The 17,834-nt window shown below is 48.8% G+C and overlaps 1 protein-coding gene across 7 annotated transcripts in view; it reads left to right on the top strand.

Moving 5' to 3' along the window:
• FGFR2 (fibroblast growth factor receptor 2) overlaps nt 1–17,834 on the top strand; it is a 108,489-nt gene that overhangs the window by 42,653 nt on the left and 48,002 nt on the right. For all 7 annotated transcript variants that reach the window (XM_049645859.1, XM_049645858.1, XM_049645857.1 and 4 more), the window contains one exon: nt 9,936–10,059. In XM_049645859.1, coding sequence (XP_049501816.1) covers nt 9,936–10,059 — 124 coding nt within the window. The remainder of the gene's footprint in view (nt 1–9,935; nt 10,060–17,834) is intronic.

Here is a 17,834-nt window from a genome sequence, read left to right as displayed (position 1 = left end):
CTCAGTTCCTTCCTGGCTGCGGGCTGGAGGCTGCCCTCAGTTCCTCACTCCCCCCATGGGCCTCTTAGTACGGCAGCTCTTCCTCAGGGAGAGCAGACAAGAAGAGGTAGCATGTGAAGAAGATAGAAGTCACAGCCTTTTGTAACCTAATCATGGAAGTGACATCCTACCACTTTGGCTGTTTTGTGTTATTAAGTAAATCATTAGGGGAGGAGATTAAATCCCCAAGGGCATGAATATCAGGAGACCTGGGGAATCACTGGGAGCCATCTTGGAAACCTGTAAGGGGGATAAATTAGAGGATGCTCTAGCCTGCATCCCAGCTTGTTAAGAACCAGGTAGAAGAGGACTTCCTGGTGGCAGGAGTGAGATACTGGGAAAAGTCAGGACTTTCTGCTGTATACCTGTGTCTAACACACCAGTGTCACTTGAGAGGGTACTTGAGCCCTGACCCGTCACTGCTGTGGTTAAGTGGACCTCCTCTCCCCACAAAGTGCTCTGGGGACCTCTTCTGAAATACCATACACAATTCTCACCTTTAAAGGATTGTCTTCTTCAAAAATTTGTGACTTTTAACATTTAGACACAGCTGGAAGCCTGGGCGGCTCAGTTGGTTGAGTGTCCAACTGTGGCTCGGGTCATGATCTCATGGGTCATGAGTGTGAGCCCCGCATCGGGTACTCTGCTCTCGGTGCAGAGCCTGCTTTGGATCCTATGGCGCCCCGTCTGTCTCTGCTCCTCCCCTGCTCACGCACACACACTCTCTCTCTCTCAAATATAAACAAACATTTAAAAAAAAAAGTAACTAGATGCTCAATCCCAGAGGATAATAGGGAAAAGCCTATGAATAGATTCCTAGCATGTGTGGGGCAGTTTGTGTGTGAAACAGATGTGAGATACACCTGCTGGGAGGGAGGTGGGTGCCTCTGAAGTTCTGGAAGCAGACGCACCTCGCTGAGCTTCCGTGATTCCTGCTTGTTGGTGGGACTAGTAGGCAGGAGGGTGGTTTTTCTCTCCACCCTTAGGTCAGTCCTCACAGCAGGCACAACGAGATTGGAAGGTCGGCTTGCGTTCTTTGTAAAGGACGAATTGACAAAGATTTCATTAGGTGGTGCTGCTTGGAAAGAAAGAGTTAAAACCGCCACAGTCGTGGCCCCTGGGGATCATTCTAACCACCAAACGCTCTCCAAAAACATAATTGATGCTGTTCCGGTGATACATTTCAATACGACTAAAGTATAAGGCTGGTGGTCAAAATCCTGGTGGTTAACTAATTTCCTCACTTACGACAGCCGTGGAAAGAAGTTAAAAGAATTAATGAGCCTCCAGAAACTCCTGGTCTCAAAATAAATAGGACCAACATCATTATTCTGGGTAAGGAGGTTTTTGCGAATCTGAATTAGTGATTATAAATGTGCCAGAAGGCTGCGGGTGCCTGATGAGGAAATGCTGCTTGATTTTTAACAGGTGTAGTTCAGTTTTAATTATTGAGGACAACATTCTACTAACTGGAGAGCACCTGCACCCTAAAAACAACGTGGGGAACCTTTAGCAGAATACCTTTAACCTGTTCCCGTGGAGGCACAGATGACCAAAAGTTTTTTTGTTGTTTCATGTTTGAGCCGTTTCTGGAGCAAAAGAGTGGGAATTTGAGTGCATGGGAACAAAAATCTAAAGTATATTTTGCTCTAGGGACGCCTGGCTGGCTCAGTCGGCAGAGCGTGCAACTCTCGGTCTTGGTATTGTGGGTTCGAGCCCCACATTGAATGTAGAGATGACTTAAAAAATAAAATCTTAAAAAACTTATATTTTGCTATTAAAAAAAAAAAAAAAAAAGGCAAGGAGGGGAGAGAACTGTACCTTTGGAACATGATGTGCTGGCCGGAGGTGATGCGGGCACATTTCTGGCCTCGCTGGACTTTCTCTGGAGAAGAGTCCATGGCAATGCCTGAGCGCCCTGGGCTGGGGGGGGGTTGGGGGGGGGATCACCCCATCAAACACAAAGATGGTCAATCTGGATTTAGTAAGGAGTTTTCACAACAGTTGTGGCACTGGACGTTGATTTGGGGGATACTGGTTCTCTCAGAAATTCCATGGACTCAACCCAGGTCCCCAGGTCACGAAGTCCTTGGTGGTCACAGAGGCCGGCATGCCCCAACCTCCCATTGGTCCAAGCTCTCCTGCTGGTGCAGGCGTCTTCAGGGCTCGAACAGGGTAGAGGCAGGAGCATGGGGTTACCGCCAGGTTTGCAAACACTGTCTACAGTGTCCACAGACACTTTTAAAGAATTCTGCTTCTCCAGCGTTCGCCCCGAGCGAACCCGTGTATACAATGCACTCCCCCTAAAGCAGAGACCTTACTGACACATGGACAGCCCCATGTCCAAACGCCCCTCTCCTCTGACTCCTCTCCCTTTGCCACTTTAGTTAACGAAGAAGCAAAGCGTCAAGTTTTCCAAGATGTATTTTTCCAGAAAGCAAGACCTGAAAGTTTCCGCAAACAAATGTGTGTTATTTCTGTGATTTTTTTTTTTTCTTCATAAATCTCCTTCTATAAACCATGGTGACTCTGTCTAGCTCAACTGTCTGTCTAGTTCTTTCTACCTGTTTATGGATCTGGCACCTTGGCCCTCACCCATGGCGTTCCAGCTTGTTCTGAAGTGGTCTGCCTATGTGGCCAGGGAAGGGAGAAGGGAACACAAAAAGCCAAAACAAAATCAAAGAGAATTATGAAATGGGACAGGAAGCTCATTTTAATTAAAATGACCAGTAGAGCTCTTTGGTATGGCTCAGTCTTGTTTACCAAAGAACTCATGCTGAGCCTTCCTTAGGTGATTAAGAGTCATATTGTTTTTCTTAGTATGTGGGCAAAGGCTGGTTGGATGTTATTATTTATGGTGGTAGAGGTCCATTTGAAGCATAACTGTATCTCCCTAATTGTGCTTATGCCCGGGCTTTCTCATCAGTCTTGACGGTGGACAAGTTGTTTAAGCTCTTCGTGTTTAGGGCCACCTGTCCTTAAAATGACAAGTTTGGACAGATGATCTTGAACGTCTAACCCCCTCCCAACTGTGATTTAGTAGCATAACCATCAACCATTTTTTATCATCAACAATAGCACAGAATTTTTTTTTAGAAGAAAGAGGTTACCTTTAAGGCTAGATATTTCATAGGGCTCTGAACAATAATTACAATTTAATGCAGAAAAGCCACAGGACCGGGGTAATTAATAGACCACCTCAGTTCCCAAGTCGTGCCCAGGTAATGACTGAAACATAGACGGGAAGAGTATTCTTAAAAATTGCATTTCATGCCACCTAGTAGCTATAAGAACCAAGAGAGATCACAGGACAAAGCCCTCCCTCAACCTGGCCGTGAAACTGGCACAAGAGCATTGGCTTCAGGCATCTGGAGGTTGGAACTCCCATGGAGCCCCTGAGCAGAGTGAAGCATGACACAGTCTGGACTGTCCATTTCCTAGTCTATTTCAGATCCAAGAAAAGACAAGGTAAAACCTCTTTTCTTATAATCACAATGAAAACCTGATGGTTTTGATGGGTAGGTTAATTAGATTTACATTTTCTGGGTTACTTAGAAGTCACGTTCGAGACCTTTGCTTAAATGGTATGCTTAATCCCAAAATCTGTTTATTTGGAAAAATCACTACCCTTGTCCTTATTAATATATTTATACTTTGTTGAGCTCTTTCTCAGCCAAGACAGTTCAGCTTTAATCCCAGAGCAGGCAGTCTGTGATGAGGAAGCAGGTGTATGTTGCCATCAGCCAACATGCGCTGACCGCTCCCACGTGTCCTGACCGTGCAAGGTGCCCCCCACTGTCTGCCATGGCGCTGGGTCCCCTGCGCAGCCCAAACAGGGGAGCGCTGTTGTTTTACCCCTTTTCCAGATGAGGCTGGTCATGTGACTCCTCGGTGGCAGGGCTGACATTTGGACCCAAGTGGTTTTCTTCCACAGTTGATGCTCTGACTTAACTTTCTTCAGATGTGGTTCCATGTTTTTGTAAGAAACACTGGTGGTAAATTAGAAATCTGGAAATAGTGCTGGCATCCCAGGAACATGTGAGGATCCGTTGGCCCAAAGGTGTTCTGTTGAGAGCAAAGCTGGGCATCTGATGCTGCTGTTCCCACTTCCTTGACCTGTATGGGATTTTTACAAATTGTGCTGAAATACACGTAATGTAAAACTTGTTATTTATTTTTCATCACCCTAAACAGAAACTCTGTATCCGTTAAGAGGCAGTTCTCCATTTCTCTAATCTTTCTGTCTGAATTTGCCTGTTGCAGGTGATGCAGGTAAGTGGAATCATAGGCTATTTGTCCTTCTATCTGTTGTGTGTATCTGTCCTTCTGTGTGTGGTAGCAACAATCAGACCTTGATTCCTTTTTCACGGCTGGATAATACTCCATTATATGGATGAGACCCCAGTTTGTTTATCCGTTCATCTGTTGACAGGCACTGGGGACGTTTCCACCTCTTGACTCTTGCGGTTGGTGTAGCTGTGTGAACGTGGGTGTGCACGTACCTGTTCGAGTCCTTGCTTCCGGTTCCTTTGGTATCTACGTAGCAGTGCTATGCTGGGTCATCTGGTGATTCTTCATTGAGCTTTTTTGAGGAAGGTCGTGAGATTTTTTAAAGAGTTTATTTCAAAAGGCAGCAAGTGCCCTGCTGGCGGTCTTGGCCCGCCCTCCCACTTCCATTCGCTTTTCTTGCCTTGTATAAATCTCTTCCCACTTCTCCGGGAGATCCATGCTTTGTGTAGTGAGCTGGGGGGAAGAGTTTCTGCAGTTGTGTCCTAGAGGATCAGAGCTCGCCTCGCCCTGCTCTCTGGACACCTCCTGAGAAGCAGACTTGGGCAACTTAAGCATTAATCGGGCTTTTGCCTCCACATCTGCCTGGTGATAAGCACCAGGGAGTGCCACAGCCCTTGACACATGTACTCAGTTTGTGCACGCCTCCAGAGACGTGGTTTCGAGATCCCAGGAGCCTGTCGAAGATGGGGGTCTGGCCTGGGACAGCAAGACTTCATGCATCATAATGCCACCTGGTTGATGTTGAGCTGTAGATCACGGGCTGCCTTTATGAAGGCCAGCGGTCCAAGGGATTGCTGCCTTTCTCCATAAATTGCACCCTGATACCGGTGGAAGGAAGTGTCGGGAGTATTTGCCGTCACACGGACACAGTATTCTTTGACTTGGCACGGAGCAAAACTTTCTATCTGGCTTCTGGATGTTTATTCTGCTTGTTATTGAACACCTAGGTATTTGGAAATGTCCAGATTTTTTTTTTTTTTTTTTGGTTTCACTGTGGAAACCAAACATCCAGGTGACAGCCTGGGTCTTTGACCTTTCACCTTTCACTTAGGTGTTTATCATACAAACTAAATCTATATTCCCAGTTGTCTCCTGAAGGTAGCTGGGTGTTTAACATGCACCTCGGGAGATTTAGGTAGCAGAGGAATTCTGAAAAAACCCGTCTGGCCCCCCTCTTCGTCGTCTTTGTGACGACGGTGTGGAATGTTCGTGGAATCCACTTTTTGTGTTAGGAGGGAGAGTTGAGGCCATGACCTTCAGTCTGCTTTGTTTCAGTATTGCAGTGTTGTTTTTTAAAAGCCTTCAGCGAACATCGTCTTGAAGCCTCACGCTCTCTAATTCTGTTCATTGGCAGATGAAAACTAATGATGAATTTTCTACAGGGGTTTGGCCACGGGCAGGGTGAGAAGAAAGGATGGCACGGGTGTCATTGGGTGCAGGACGTCTCTGCGCCCCCAGCTCTCGCCCTCAGGCTGCCAGCAAATTCCAGATGCGATGGTTCTGCAGCAGGGGATGCCGGCGGAGAGGTTTTATTTGACTTTTTGGTCAAATGTGTGCGATTCCTGTTTGAATTTGAAAGGGTGAAAATAGGAAACAAGCAAACAACATGCACAATCACACCACGAAATTATATAAAATGTACTGCCGATAATTTAGTACATTTCCTTTCCGACTTTAGCTTTCCTTCTGACTATACAGTCAGGCTTATAGATTCAGGGCTATAGGCATCTGGGGTGTGTGTGTGTGTGTGTGTGTGTGTGTGTGTGTGTGTGTTTATACAGTGGCATCCTGAATACACATTTTTATCCAACCTCCTTTTTTTTTTTCATTTATCAATAACTATTTAAAAAGATTGTTTTTAATGCTGATGTGTTTTTGAGAGAGAGAGGAGAGAGAGGGAGGGACAGAGCACATGTGGGGGAGGGGCAGAGAGAAATGGAGACACAGAATCCGAAGCAGGTTTCAGGCTCTGAGCGGTCAGCATAGAGCCTGACGCGGGGCTTGAACTTCACAAGCCACGTGAGAACATGACCTGAGCCCAAGTCGGATGCTTAACCAACTGAGCCACCCAGGCGCCCCTCATTTATCGGTAACTATAATAACACCTTACCAGGTCTGAACTTATGAATACCTCCTCCTTTTTAATGACTGTGTGCTATTTTGTTGGAATGAATTAAGTCCTGTAGGATGAGCTATGTGTTGTTAATGGCCCTCTTCCTGATGGATTCGGTTTTGCTGTCACAAGCAGTGCTCGAAGCAGTCATCTTGTTCATGTGCCTTGAAGTAATCCTCCTGGTTCTCTGTGTAGCCTAGATTTCTAGAAGTGGAATTAACTGGGTTAAAAAAAAATGTGTTGCTAATTTTAACACCCCCTGCGAAATTATTTTACAGAAAGGTTTTTTCCTACCTTATGTTCCTATTCTCAATTGGAGTCTCTTTTTCCTTACACTCTTAAGTACTCAATGGCATGGATCTTCCTAATTTTTGTTAATCAGCCGGTGAATAACAGCATCTCATTATTGTTTTAATTTGCATTTCCCTGATTGTTAATGAGGTTAAGCATCTTTTCATATGTTTATTGGGTATTTACATTCTCTCTTCTGCCAGTGCAAAGATGTGACTCTGACCTAACTGGCAGAGGAATTGTAGCACTTAAAAAGATGAGGAATTAAAAACACACACACACACACACAACAACAACAACAACAACAACAAAAAAACCACACTGAAGAGGACATCTTACATTTTTGTTGGAAGGGTAGTGTCTGTAGGTTTACCCTGAATCGTGGTTTGGAAACGGAGTGTTCAGAAAAGAGACACAAGAAGTCTTTGTGCCTTTGTTTCCTCATCTTGATAGAGTTGCTGTCTGTACTCTCTCGGCTTGTCATTAAGCGACCACTAATTAATGGTAGGATATCCCCTGCTAGAGCGTCAAGCCTTCCCACCGTTGGCAGCTTCTAAGGGCGTCCCTTTGGAAAATGCCACAGCTCATAACATTTGGGATTGGTCGTTATGTCCAGGAATCAAATACTAGGGCAATGGTGTAAGAAAACAAATATTAACAGCACTGCATGGGGCGATATTGATTGAGTACCAAGGTCTCCAAAGGGGCAGAAACCCCTTGTTTGGTAACTGTGTTTCCCATCGTGAAAGCATTCGATAAATGGTAACTTATTAATAATTGTAGTGCATCTCCAGGAAGTAAATATTCAGGGAGCACACGCTCTTGAAGGAGGCTCTCCCGTGGAATGCCGTGGCCCCAACGAGAGACTGGAGCTGCCCTAGGGTTACCAACGGCAGCGGTATGCTGAGCTGCGTATGCCAAGATTTAATGTCTTGGGCAGAAGCAGATGATGCCCTCCCCGTGCAGTTCACGTTCAGCCCCATTTGGACTGCGCCCCGTGCCAAATCTGGATCCAGGCGCGAGAAAGACATTGACAGTTTGGATGGGGTCCAGAGACAGGCACTAGTCGTGATTAAGGGCTTATGGGCATGACATTTGAGCGGGGGCTCAAAGAACTGAATATTTACAGCAGGGCTAAATGCTGGATTACGTGGCTTGGTGACGTTAGGGCCTCTGGCTTCATCCCTAAGTTACCCTCTGTGTGATTAGCTCTTTCAGAGTCCAGGAAAGTCCCGCTTCTGATAGCCCCTGCACGCTTGGGGGGAGGGCGGGTCTCTGTATGGGCCCACCTGCCTCAAGTTGAATCAAGGAGTTTGTTAGCACCCAGCTCCAGGGTAGCACCCGGAGGGGGCGGGGAGATTTGGGTAGAGAAGTCTCACTGCCCTGGGACATTTAGCAACCTCCTCGGCTCCTTCACAACATTCCTTCTATAGGCTGTGCACCTAAGGTGCTTACCCCTCCTTAGCAGGACCCTGGCTTCTTGTTTGGCTCTCCTACAAGTGCGTGGCCCAGCCAGGAGCAGGAAGCGGGGCTTCTCCCAAGCAGAGTACAGATTTCTCTCCGTTGTGGGGTCTGATGCCCGCAGCGTCCTCTTACCGCCGGGCTTTTCACCTGTGACAGCGAGGACGGTCCCCCCGCCAGCTCCACGACATTAAGACCGGGACAGTCTTGATGGTGATACAGGGGGGAGCTGGTGGGCTGCCGCAGCTGGAGCAAAGGGACCGTCTGGCCAGAGCTCACTCTTTAGCGCTTGTGCTTGGTGAGGAGGAGTCCAGCCCTCACCCCCGTGATCCTGCATAAGACCGCCCGTGATGGGCAGTGGTCTCGTTTGTGACCTCTGCATCGGTGGCTGCTCTTGCGGTGCTGGCCTGCACAGAGCTGAACCTCTGACATGACGCGCCTCGAGTCGTAACAGGCTCTGATAACCCCTTACCTCTGTCGGCGCCGCTTTTCAAAGCGGACAGCTGCTCTGCCCTCCCGCTTTTGTAATGGAGCATTCATGAGATGATCTTTATTCTCTAGTTCCTTGACTCACTCATGTGCTTGCAGAGGCTCGGCTGGTGTTAGCAGTTTTTATGTGATTAAGGCAGAAAACACTTGCAGCGCTCAGGGAATCATGCAGAAGGTCAGTTGGAATTCCTGAAATCATAGTTAAGACCACGAGGGCCCTGGCTTTTTTTTTTTTTTTTCTTTCCCCCTTCTCCGTTTCTCGAGTGCCTCGTCCAAAATGCCTTTAAAACATGATTTGGATTTGGGGGAAAACCTTAAAGCCTTAAACCTGCAAGGTGAAATCTGCATTTTGGCTCTTTGCAAGGAAAAGTCACGCTCACTTGAAAGTTTGAGTCTATTAAAATATTTTAAAAGCCAGGTGCGAATGTTGGAGTCTAGTCTGTTCGCATGTTGACAGAACGGTGGGTGGGAATCACAATAACTTATTTTCACACGTGCCGCTTATCTCTCTGAAAAGTCTCAAGGAGTTTGTAAGCAGACGGATATACAACTTAGGTTTCCTAAGGATTCATTGCTCCCATATTTGGCATTCTGAGTGTATCTCTCGGGAACATGTAGCATCTGTTTAGGCATTGCCAGAGATGGGAGGGGCAGGCCTGTGTTCCCAGTTGAAACTTCTTGAGACTTCCAGACAGCATCTGGGGGTGATGGGGGAAGAAATGGCAGGTTTTCAGACTGGAAGGCTCCAGGAGCAGTACAGTACCTAGCTTGTGGGCTCCTTGGGAGAATCACATTAGCTGAGGCCGGACAGAATATGCACAGTAATCCTGGCATACAGCAGGTGCTCATTGGTGCTGGCTCTAAGTGGTTCCTTGGCGCTGTGGGGCCTGAGGCTTCCTAGTGGATGAGCGACCTTTCGGCTCCCCTGCTCTGGGGCACTGATACCGTTGCAGGCCAATGGTCTGGCCATTTGGCAGCTCCTGGAGGAACCCATCCTTCATCGACAGACTCACTCCATACACTTGCATATCTGAACATGTCAGTATCCCCCTTGCTCGACATTCACCATGACGATAATGATTGTTTTCGTTTGGCTCCATTCTGTGTGCTTAGTACGAGGGAAATTGACAATTCAGGTGATTCTTCTCTACCTTCCTTGTCTCCTCCAACTTCTCTTTAAATCAAGATGGCAGAGTACCTGGTAATTTATGCTAAGATTGTTAAATAACCACCTTTCCTTTGATCTTTTCAGGTACGGAACCAGCACTGGAGTCTTATTATGGAGAGCGTGGTCCCCTCTGACAAAGGCAATTATACCTGTGTGGTGGAGAACGAGTATGGCTCTATCAATCACACGTACCACCTTGATGTTGTTGGTGAGTTTGCTTCTCCCCGAGGGACAGCTGTACACCTGCCTGCTACAGCTTGACTCGTTTAACCCCGCGAAAGTGAGTCTGGTTTCTCCCATGGTTTAAGGAGAGAAACCGTTGGTTCGTTTTCCTTCTTTCTGAACGTAAGCTGTTGTTTGAGAAGGATTCTTCCATCATTTGACGATGTTCCTGTTTCCCGATTAGCCATGTTTTACGTATTTTGTGTGATCCTCTTGGTTCCCTAGAACCGTTCTGGGTGAAATGGATGTGGTGTGAAATGTGTTGACACTCTGAAAGCCGGCATTACTCTTAAGAACGTTCGTGTGTTCAGGGAAAGGGTTCAGATACGCGCTAGGAGAACTTGGTTTTTAAAAGGGAGGCAGCATTATCCAAAGAAGGGCAATTGGGCAATGCTGGCTAAAGAGTAAAGGAAAAGGTATTGTGATGACTGAACTTCTAGCTGGCTGGAGGAAGGATAGTGTCCAGGGGCCCTTTGCTTCCATCAGAAGAAAGTCATTCAGTGCTCTACTGTGGGTTCAGCTCCCGTGGAAAGGGAACTGTGTATGTGGGCTTGTAAATTCCTTTTTATCTAAGTGCTCAGATAGGTAGGCTACTTTAATTAGATGTCTTAAGATCAGTAGGCTGTTGTCCTGGAATTCAAATGTCTTCCTATCTTGCCCTTTCTGATGGGTTTTGTTGTAACTGATAAAGGAAGGGTGTTTCTCTGTCTTGTTGGAGGACTGGAGGTACCTAGGATGTGTCTCCTCATTGCAGGGATGGTGGGCTAAGATCTCTTCTTTGGCACGATCCATCTTTGCTCTGCCTTGTCCTCCACCCTGACTCACGGCATCACCACCTGACCTGGCTGGGGGTTAGCTAACCGGTTCGCCCTTCTTCACTTGCAGATTGCCGGCTCCCAAGGCCTCCAGTCCAAGCTCGCCTCGATTGATTTTTGCCTTAACGTGACCCTTTGTTTCTCCACAGACTCCTGCCCCGCCACCGTGCCTATGAACGAAGGCTTTCCTCCATCATTTTCTATGCATGCGTCCCTAGTATTATTTCATATGTGGGCATTTCTTCTCCTTCAGTAAACTATAAACTCTTTGAAGAGAGGCCCCACAGATACCTGAATTGCCCAAAGAACCATTAAGAAACCTTCCAAAAGCTTGACTGACCAAATTTCATAGATTTTGGCTAATGGAAGTTTTAGGTTAACTGAAAATTAAACAGAAGCCATTTTTAGATTTTCTATCAAGTTAAATTAAATCCAGAAGGAACTCCCCCTAGGAAAGCATGAGATCGTCTTAATTTCCATGTGTACGTAAGGATTCAGTGAAAAAAGTTCTTGTCCTTCAGAAGCCTTACTGTGAAATTAGGTTGCTTTCACATAATGTTGCTCCTGTGGGCATTCATAAAAGACTGAGTTTCCAGAACCCTCTTTTCTCACAGAGATACTCGTGGAAGGTTTCTTAGTGGGAGTTACTACGTACAGATATTTTACAAATCAAACACAAAGAAGTAACGCTCAAATATGGGACGAAAATGGTGAACATTTATTTTGGCATCGATGTGCCATAAATCTGTTGGTTAAGCACACAACGTGGAATTCACATTGGGCCTCACATCTCCTGAATTTGACACGAAAGTGTTTCTATTTAAGGAAAGAAGGTTCGGGGGCTAAAAGTTCTCAATGCGTAATTTTGAAACAAGCAGTTTATTGTGCGAATAAAATAATTGTGCTGTAGCAATCCGCGGGGCTCATGGCTGTGTAGGCCTACAGATTGTTCATTGGGATCGGGCGGGGACCATTCCAGGAATCCCCAGTCAGCTTGGCCACCCCAGCCACGGGCTCTGGCTCCTAGCAGGTTTTAGGTTGAGTTGTTATGTAAAACATTCAAAAGCCCCCCCCCCCCCCCCCCCCCCCCCTCCTTTGAGCTTTCTGGCAGCTCATCTCTGTGAAGCCCTGAAATCTCTCTTACAGTTTTAGGGTTGGATTTGAACTGGGCTGCTGAATAATGGAATTGTGCTGTCTAATGTTAATCCCCTGGCAGTCAGTCTTGTTGAAAAGAGCGTATGATTCAGTGGTGTGATGTAGAGAGGAGCATAGAGCGTATGGAGTAATGAATGCAGAGAAAGGCCCGATTATGTCACAAATTTGGGAGATTGCCCAGCCAAACGTGGGCCAATAATGACACAATGCTGGTTGGGAATATCCATTAAAGCTCAACCCCTAATAATTTTCCAAGCCTTGAACCTTCTTTATAAATAGAAGCCAAAAGTCAGTGGAGTATAAGACATTTTCAGGAAAGACGGAGGTGTGAAATACTCTCATCTTTGCTCAAAACCCCAGTAATTGCTTTGAGAAGCACTCATAAAATAAGAAGTGAGTCAGCTCGAGAGTCTCATGTAGACTTACAGGGTTGGCAGGCGGTCGTTCCGAACGTCTCCGAGAGTGGCGACAAAAGGGAATTCAGGCCCGAACAACGAGTTTCTGGTGGCCCCGCGGCCCAAGTGCAGGATTCCACCCCGTGATCACCGCTTCTCGGCCACGTCCTCGTCTCCCAGAAAAACCGGAGCCTCTTTCCCAGCAAAAGTCAAGTCCTGTTCTCATTCACATTCTCCGAGGGTTTACTTTTGTTGCTATGCTACGTAGGGTTGCGGTTCAGATGTTACGAAGCATCAAAATGGGTGAGATCTTTTTACTGAAATCCTTCCTTGGAACGGCATTCCCCATAAGGACTCCCACGTAAAAGCCGTGTAATTTCAGTGACATTCTTGTGTTTTCGGGCACGAAGCGGCCAGCCATTGTCGTGTGTGAGGGAAGGGCTCTCGTTTACGGGCGCTCTTTCGGGAGCCTTGCTTGATCCTCGCTAAAATTGACACCATTATTTTTCAGCCATTTACTTGCAGGGGACAATTAGCGTGAAGCACCGCTTCTGGGTAATTGTGCCGATAGTAAACAGGCCCTCCTCAGAGAGCCGGCGGGTCTTGGCCATCGCTCCGCGGAGGACGCTGCAGCCCTGGATTCTGGCGGGGCCTCTGTCCCCAGGAAGCTGCGGCCTCGGACTCATCCTGAACCTTTGGTTTCAGCGGGGTTGGGTCCTTCTGGAGACTGTGCAGGGGGGAGGGGGGGCATCTGTTTCACGCCTCTCCCCGGCTTCTGGTGGCCTTCTGGTGGCCGTCAGCAGCTCTCCGCTTGTGACTTGTCATTCCGGCGTCTGCCTCTGCCTTCCGGTGGCCTTCCTCTCTGTGGCTCACAGGTGTCACCTGTCACTGGATTTCAGGCCTTGCCCTCGGAACAGGGTAGTGTCATCTCAGGATCCCTCAGTTAATTACAAGGACCTTGTTTCCAAGTAGGGTCACAGTCACAGGCTCCAGGGGTTAGGACACGGACTCCTCTTTTTGGAGGGGTGGGGGTGGGGCATAGTTCAACCCACGACAGTGGTTATGAGGCATCAGTTGGGTTAACAGATGAAAACACCAAATTGGCATCCTGGGGCCAACAACAAATGCTGGTTTTCTCCCCTCAAACCGGGACCCTTTGGAGGGTTAGAGGGCATTTTGGGGGCATCTGGTGGCTCAGTCGGTTGAGCGTCTGACTTCAGCTCAGGCCGTGATCTCACAGCTCATGAGTTCGAGCCCCGCATCCGGCTCTCTGCTGTCAGGGCAGAGCCTGCTTGGGATTCTCTGTTCCCCCTCTCTTTGCACTTCCCTCTCTGTCTTTCTAAATTAACTTTCAAAAAAGGGCATTTTTAATAGGTTTAATTAGACCCCATCAGACCTTCTGGTAAATAAACTGAATGCCGTGCTGGGACCAACAGGTGGGGCCCCTGCTGGGTTACGCCTTTGGTCAACGTGGTCGTCAGGGCTGTCCCAGGACTGATCAGGATGCAGAGGAAGATCGTGGTGTTTGAGAGCCCCGGGTTCTTCAAGCTGGCCTCTGCCTTCACCTGTCAGCCCTCTTACAGTTGAGGAATATCAAGTTGGGGAGTGGGGGGGGGGGCGGTGAGGCATTTATTGGCCGAGAACTGAACCCTAGATCTGGGGTCTCCATCCGGTGTCCTCAAAGCCTAGGTTAATGCTCCAAGCACCGCACATGGAGGTCTCTGTTTTTGGTGTCCTGTGGTGTGGACCAGCAGGGACCACTGCAAGACTCTGAAAAGGTACTGCTGTGGATAACAGCACCCCACCCCACGTTCAGCTCTGTTGCAAAATAACAGAGAGAGAGAGATGAAGGTATTGAACGGACGAGTTGCTCATCCTTCCTCAGACACCCTTCGGCTTTGAGTTACAAACTTTTTCTCCCTTTGGGTGTCCCAGTTCTGCAATCCCAGAGACCGTAAGTTTTGAGCTTTTCACCTGGCGTTGGGCATTTGGGGGGCAGAGGTTGGAAACAGTGAGTGCCTCTGGATGTGCTGATTACCCTCTATCTGACTTTCCAGAGATTTCTCCTCCTCTAGGACAAGAGCATTATAAGCGCTAGACAGTGTCTCAGTAGACAGTTGGGAGCCAGTCAGCGGCCAAGCATCGCTCTGGCTGGGTGGAGGGTCACTGAGGCCACCTCACCAGCCCTGACTTGCTCAGCGGGAGACCAGAAGGCTGCTGTCGACTAGTCCGTGACATAAACCTGCTGTAACTGGGCTCTGGGCATGATGGGACGGGGCCTGAAAGCCGAAGGAATCTGTCCCGGTGCTAACCTCCCCCCTCCGGTGTGTATTCGGGAGGAATGAAGAGTCTGTTATTCCAGGCACTGACTGATAAGCCTGGCTCTGAGGCTGACACCTGGCACTCTGAGCCTTTGGCGGCCCATCCCCAGTGGGAGAAGGAGAAATTGCGTAAATTGTTTACTGCTTGGGGCAGCCTCTGTCCTGGGAAGACAAAGCCTCCAGTGTGATCCCTGAGCAGAAGAAGGGCGACCGAGGCAGGTTCGAGTCCCTCAGGGGACCCTTACACTTGTCCGGGATGAACTGTGGAATCTTTCTCGGGTTGGGAACAAAGTAGCGTGTACGTAAATGAAATGGTGGCCTCGTTGATTAACTGGTTGGTGTTCTTACCGAAACTGTCAAAATTAGGATCGTTCCTGCTCACTTGCTCCTGACAGAAGACCACACTCTGTCTGTATTTTCTGCCACACCGTGGCTCCTAGACAAAAGCTTTTGTTTCTCTGTTTGATGAGGGGTGACCCTAGATGGCATTAACCGCACAAAACAACGCCCCCAGAGATTTGAGCGCCTTGAACGCCGGGCTGTCACTTTCTGAGTTGCCACGTGTGTGCATTTCCCTGGCGTCCACCGGCCTCAGTCCCACAGAGCCCCTGGGGGTTCTGAACTTGAAGCATCTTGACCTAGACGCTCCCTGGCCAGGCCTCATTTGATTTTCCGTATTCATCTTGCCGCCAACCGATTCTTTCCTTTTCTTGCTCTGGGTTTAAGACGCGGTGTCTACCCTGACTTTGGTCCTGCGTGCCAGCCCTAGAGTTGTGAAATCTCGCCGGAGGGGGATAGAAAGCCCCCTGTTGACAGGGGGCTGGGGTGCCATGCTAGGTAATACGTCACAGCGAGCGCTGTACTTACAAGTAGGCTTGTTTCGTTAATGTAGAGTCATGGAGCCCAGCAGGGTTGAGTAGGAAGCATAGTCCTTTTGCCGCATTTCCTTCTCTTCTTCCTGCCCGTTGCCACTCAGCCCTCATGACGCTCCAGCCCTTGCCGGACGCACCTCGGCGGGGAATGACACGGTGGAGACCTTCACATTCGTTTCCAGCTTCGGTAGCTCTATGGCGTCAGAAGTCCAGGAGCCTCTGAGCCTCAGTTCCATTGTCTGTAAAGTGGGGGTGGAAACCTAGCCCCCCTGGAGGGGGATGAGGTAGTAGGGGGCAGTGCTTTATTTTTTTAATTTTTTTTATGTTTATTTACTTGGGGGGGGTGGGGAGAGCACAGCGCGAGTGGGGTGGGGCAGAGAGAAAGGAGAGAGAATCCCAGGCAGGCTCCCCACTGTCAGCGCAGAGTTGAGTGGGGCTCGACTCCAGAAACTGTGAGATCATGACCTGAGCTGAGCTCAAGAGTCAGAAGCTTCACCTAACGAACCACCCAGGCGCCCCGGGGCAGTGCTTTTAAATAATAGGACCATAGGATTTGACTCTTAGTCACTGTCATGAGGTGGTCCACACCTCCTCTTGGATCTCTGGGTGAGACAGGTGTATTCAGTGCAGCCCTGGTTGAAGGAGTGGTCCCTCCTCCCCTCTCCTTTCCTCCAGGGCGGAGATTTCAAAACTTCTTTTGAGCTACTGTTCGATGAGCTTTTGGTTACTTCGGAGCAGCTGTTTATACCCGCTTCACAACCGGGATTTCAGGGGGCAAAAGCTGGTCGGCGGGCAGCTGCCTCACTCCCAACGTACCGGCCAGCAAATAAGTGCGTTCCTGCCGCACCACTACCGGGAAGAAGTTGCTCGTCCCAGGCACCGTGGGCGGTGATGCCAGTGTTTTCGCCATGCTCTTCGCAAGCCATCAGTTGCCCCCTGCCCCATAGTTGAGGAAGGAAGCCTTGTGGATTGCTTTCGGTTCTGGCAGGGGTCCCGGCTGAGGTGGCTGGGGGAGAAGGTTAATATTTGATCTCCTGCCTCATCTTTGGCGTTGGGTCTATGGTGTGGGCAAAGAGGATGTGAAAGCGTTACAGACAAGTTACTGTCTTACAGAGGTTTGTAAGAAGAGGGATCTCTCGACCGTACCCGGAGGGAAGTGTAGGGCAGGGCAGGGCGTGGGGAGAAAGCTGCTGCTGTCCCAGCGTCAGCGAGGAGTCCCGGCCCGAAGACGTAAGTCCACGGATGCCAGTCACGGTGCCCAGTATGAGCTCGAACTGTGCCGCCAGCGTGTGCCGAATTAGAATAACAGAAAAACGGCTTCTCGAGTTACTTAACATTTGGAGTTTGTGGTTCTTGACACGGCAGGTTCTTTTCTTTTTTAATTTTAATTTTGAAAATTTATTTTGAGAGAGAAAGAGAGGGAGGGGCGGAGAGAGAGAATCCCAAGCAGGCTCCGTGCTGTCGGCGCAGATCCGGACGCACCGCCAGATCGTGACCTGAGCCGAAATCGAGAGTTGGACGCTTGACCGACGGAGCCACCCAGGCACCCCAACGCAGCAAGTTCTGAAGCAAGACCTCTTCAGGGTTTCTCTCCAAACTCCGTACGGCCTCCATTTCCAGTCACCTTTTTAAACCGGGAGACCCCCGTTGGGAAGTATTACAGTCAACTCTCATTAAAATGTAAATCTGGCAATGCCAACAGATTCCTTCCTGTTTTAAATGCTGCCTCCACCAGAGTGCCTCTCTGGACTCCTCCTCCTTGAGGAGAGCCCACTGCTGTGTGTGCTGAGTTTGTGTTTGGTGTGTTTTCACAGTCAGGGGCGGGCAGGGCAGAAATGACCCCGTGTTGTAAGAAGAAGGGGCTCCCAACCTAGAGGGCAGGCTCCATTGGGACAGGCGGCTTCCAGAGCTCCTGTCGCATCTTTCCACCATTAGTGACATCAAACGCAGGTGGGAGGTGGGGAAGAGATGGCTGGGTGGGGGGGTATTGGTGTTGTGAGGGGGAAGATTTCCTGCTTCTCCTTCTGAGAAGAGAGAGGTTGAGGAGGCGAGAACCTCATTGGTTTGAGCAGAGCCCTCTAGATTGGTTAATCCTGTCTGGGAAAGCAGCCTGTGGCTGGCCTTCGGGGTGACAGTCAGTTGACTGTCACAGCACAGAAGACCCCAGAGTGCCACAGTGAGATGGTTGGTATCCATGGAGATG

The sequence above is a fragment of the Panthera uncia genome, chromosome D2 (assembly GCF_023721935.1).
Source record: "Panthera uncia isolate 11264 chromosome D2, Puncia_PCG_1.0, whole genome shotgun sequence".
Lineage (NCBI taxonomy): Eukaryota > Metazoa > Chordata > Mammalia > Carnivora > Felidae > Panthera > Panthera uncia.
The sequence above is the reverse complement of the archived record's forward strand: the minus strand, read 5'-3'. Positions and strand labels throughout refer to the sequence as shown.